The following is a 2,978-nucleotide window of genomic DNA, read 5'->3' on the forward strand; positions in this document are numbered from 1 at the left end:
GTGGGGGGGGTCTAGGTCAAGGAGCACATGGGAACCAAAACAAACATGCAGAACAGTCCTATGGCGTGACACACATACTGTATTCTGCCATATAGATATTTTAATATCTCAAATTTTTTTGTCCATCCATTTTTTCAAGGCAATCATTACTTCAAGCTTTGAGTGGTTTCATCCAAGTCTTCTAAAAAGACATGTTCGCTTTATATGATGAACAATTTTACTTACATACATATAAACATTGATCAATTACATTACAAAAATTTAAATCTTAAACATTTGCTCATTCTTTGTGTATTTGTGTCTTTAAAGTAGGGTAACTTTGTTGCAAAAGCTTACAGCACAAGGAAGCTTGATTTTAACGTTGCTTTCAAACTTAAATGAATGTACAAAAAAAAGAAAGACAAGTACACAGTCAGTAATAAAATTATAAAACAAATTACCTCAATTCAGTTGAGGTATTTGAAATATGACGACACTGAATTTTTATAAGCAGTGATTTAAGATATATTTTATTTATTTAAATGGAACATCAGATGGCTCTGACCTGTAATGCAGTTACACAGACTAGAATACTTATATGTACAAATCATACAAATATCCCATTCCGAAACTCCCGGCGTGGGGGGAGCTGGTGAGGCCCTGTAGTTTTCAGGAGGGGCTGGATAGCACTTAATTTCTTCTACCTCTAATTCGGAACCATTTAAAAAGAGGACAAGATTAATCAGCTCGATCAAGGGAAAAAATAATCACACACGGGGAGATCGCTGCGAATAACATCATCATCCAGCCCCAGCTGAAAACAGGCACAGAGTGTGGCCTCGAGCCAGCTCACCCAGTTAGAGAGCTCGATAAATTCCTCCACATACCTCTCCAAAGGCCGGCCACCCTGACGCAGGCACCACAGCCGATCCTCAGCTTCAGCCATCTTAGTAAGGTCCGGTGTTCTGTCACACATCAAAGCTAGCGTGGAGCGAGGAGATGCTAGGAGATAGCTCAAAAAGAGACTTTTAATAACAAAAACCAAAGGGAATCCAAAGTAACCTGAGGAAATGACAATAGACACTGGACGAAGAAACCAGTAACATAACTCTCTTTAAATACACAACTAAAAGAGACTAATAAATAGAACACAGCTGAAACAAATGGAACTCAATAAGGGACAGGAACTAACGTTGCTTTCAAACTTAAATGAATGTACAAAAAAAAGAAAGACAAGTACACAGTCAGTAATAAAATTATAAAACAAATTACCTCAATTCAGTTGAGGTATTTGAAATATGACGACACTGAATTTTTATAAGCAGTGATTTAAGATATATTTTATTTATTTAAATGGAACATCAGATGGCTCTGACCTGTAATGCAGTTACACAGACTAGAATACTTATATGTACAAATCATACAAATATCCCATTCCGAAACATTTCTAGCATAAACTTACATTGTAAAGAAATTAAAGTTACATCTTTGATTGTTGAAAGACTTTCTGCATTTCACTTACAGACAATAAAATTTCTAATAGCATTTTCATCGGTCAGGTGTGGATCTATTCTAAATGGTTGATAACTGTTGACAAAGTGTAACCCAGGAGCAAAGAGAAATAATTTCTACTTTAAAGGCATGGAGAGATTGCGATTGCACACAGTCTGAGTGTGCACAAGCAATATCGGAGTGAGAGGACAGGTATGGTGTTATTTTAATGACAAATGTCGAGAGCACATTATTGTAGCGCGAAAGCACATAAATATAATGCGCAAATCTCTCTGCTCGCACGCGGATTTCCTTTGCTCTCGCACAAAACCGGACGCGCGTGCTCAGAGACACGCTGCTCTCGCCGAGAGAGAGTGCGCGCACTTAAAACGTGTCTCTCCTCTAGCTCAAAGTGTGAGCGCTCAAACTGTGTCCTGTGCACTCGCGAATCTCTCTATGCTCATGCAGATATTAATTCTTTTTACACCTGAATTAAATGTTGTCAAAAGTTTTTATGCACTTTTAAAAAGTAGTCTCAAAACAGATTTGTTCAGGGCCTTTCCTTGATTTTTTTTTATTGTTGTATTTAAACTAGGCCTATACATAAACTGGTTATTGTACTTTGTTTTACTAGGCCCACTTTATCTCTTTTATGTTTGTATTTTGTTCTTTTCTGTGAATGCACATATGCATCTCTCTGTAAAGTACTTTGTAAACACTGTTTTAAAAGGTGCTATATAAATAAAGCTTTAACCAATCAGACCTCCACGACTGACCGATGGAAATGCGTGAAATCTAATTGGCTGGGAGGAAACCCGGAATTCTTTTGACAATCAAAGATGGATCTTTAATTTCTTTCCAGTTTAATAATATTTAGCAATGTTAATGAAATGTAGCCTATATTAGAAATGGCTAGGAATTGGGTGCTTGGATGATTTGTACATATATGTTGTTATTGATAAAGACCAACCAGGACAGACAGAGGTTATATATATAAAAACAACATATTATAGTCTATGGCTCTAAAGACTTCATATAAAAGATCAGTCTTATGTCATCATATGTCAGATACCTCAACTGAATTTAAAATCATTGCAATAAATTCTCAGTTGGTATGACAATAATAAGTAACAATTCCTATTAAATCAACATCAACTGCAAAAATAGATGTAAATGATGCAAGATATGTTCACAATAAATGTTCTGATAGCATCGCTGTTTGGACATTTATTGGGAGTTTTTTGTTTGTTAATCCAGTGTTTGTTTTCAGTTCTGATTTTAGTTAGATTTTTTTTTTTTTTCATGAAAACCCACTTCATATTAGGTACACATTAAATGGCCCTCTCCTGTGAATGACAGTGAATATACAGTTATATGACAGTTACAGATAACTACATTGTCTGCACATTCATTAAACCCATAGAATATAATGATGTTATGACAAATTCGTTATGGTGGTATATTTGGTCTCCACATTTTAATTATTTAGGGAATAGTGCATCTGACCT

The 2,978-nt window shown here is 35.6% G+C and overlaps 1 protein-coding gene across 1 annotated transcript in view; it reads right to left on the bottom strand.

Annotated features, from left to right (window-relative positions):
• Positions 1 to 679: 679 nt before the first annotated feature.
• The window catches only part of LOC107674898 (uncharacterized), a 7,340-nt gene continuing 5,041 nt past the window's right edge, over positions 680 to 2,978 (bottom strand). Inside the window, exons 2-3 of the mRNA XM_016469043.1 lie at positions 833 to 981; positions 680 to 685 (exon numbers count right to left, since the gene is read on the bottom strand). Coding sequence (XP_016324529.1) covers positions 680 to 685; positions 833 to 981 — 155 coding nt within the window. The remainder of the gene's footprint in view (positions 686 to 832; positions 982 to 2,978) is intronic.

Source organism: Sinocyclocheilus anshuiensis, unplaced genomic scaffold (assembly GCF_001515605.1).
Source record: "Sinocyclocheilus anshuiensis isolate Anshui unplaced genomic scaffold, SAMN03320099.WGS_v1.1 scaffold1250, whole genome shotgun sequence".
NCBI lineage: Eukaryota > Metazoa > Chordata > Actinopteri > Cypriniformes > Cyprinidae > Sinocyclocheilus > Sinocyclocheilus anshuiensis.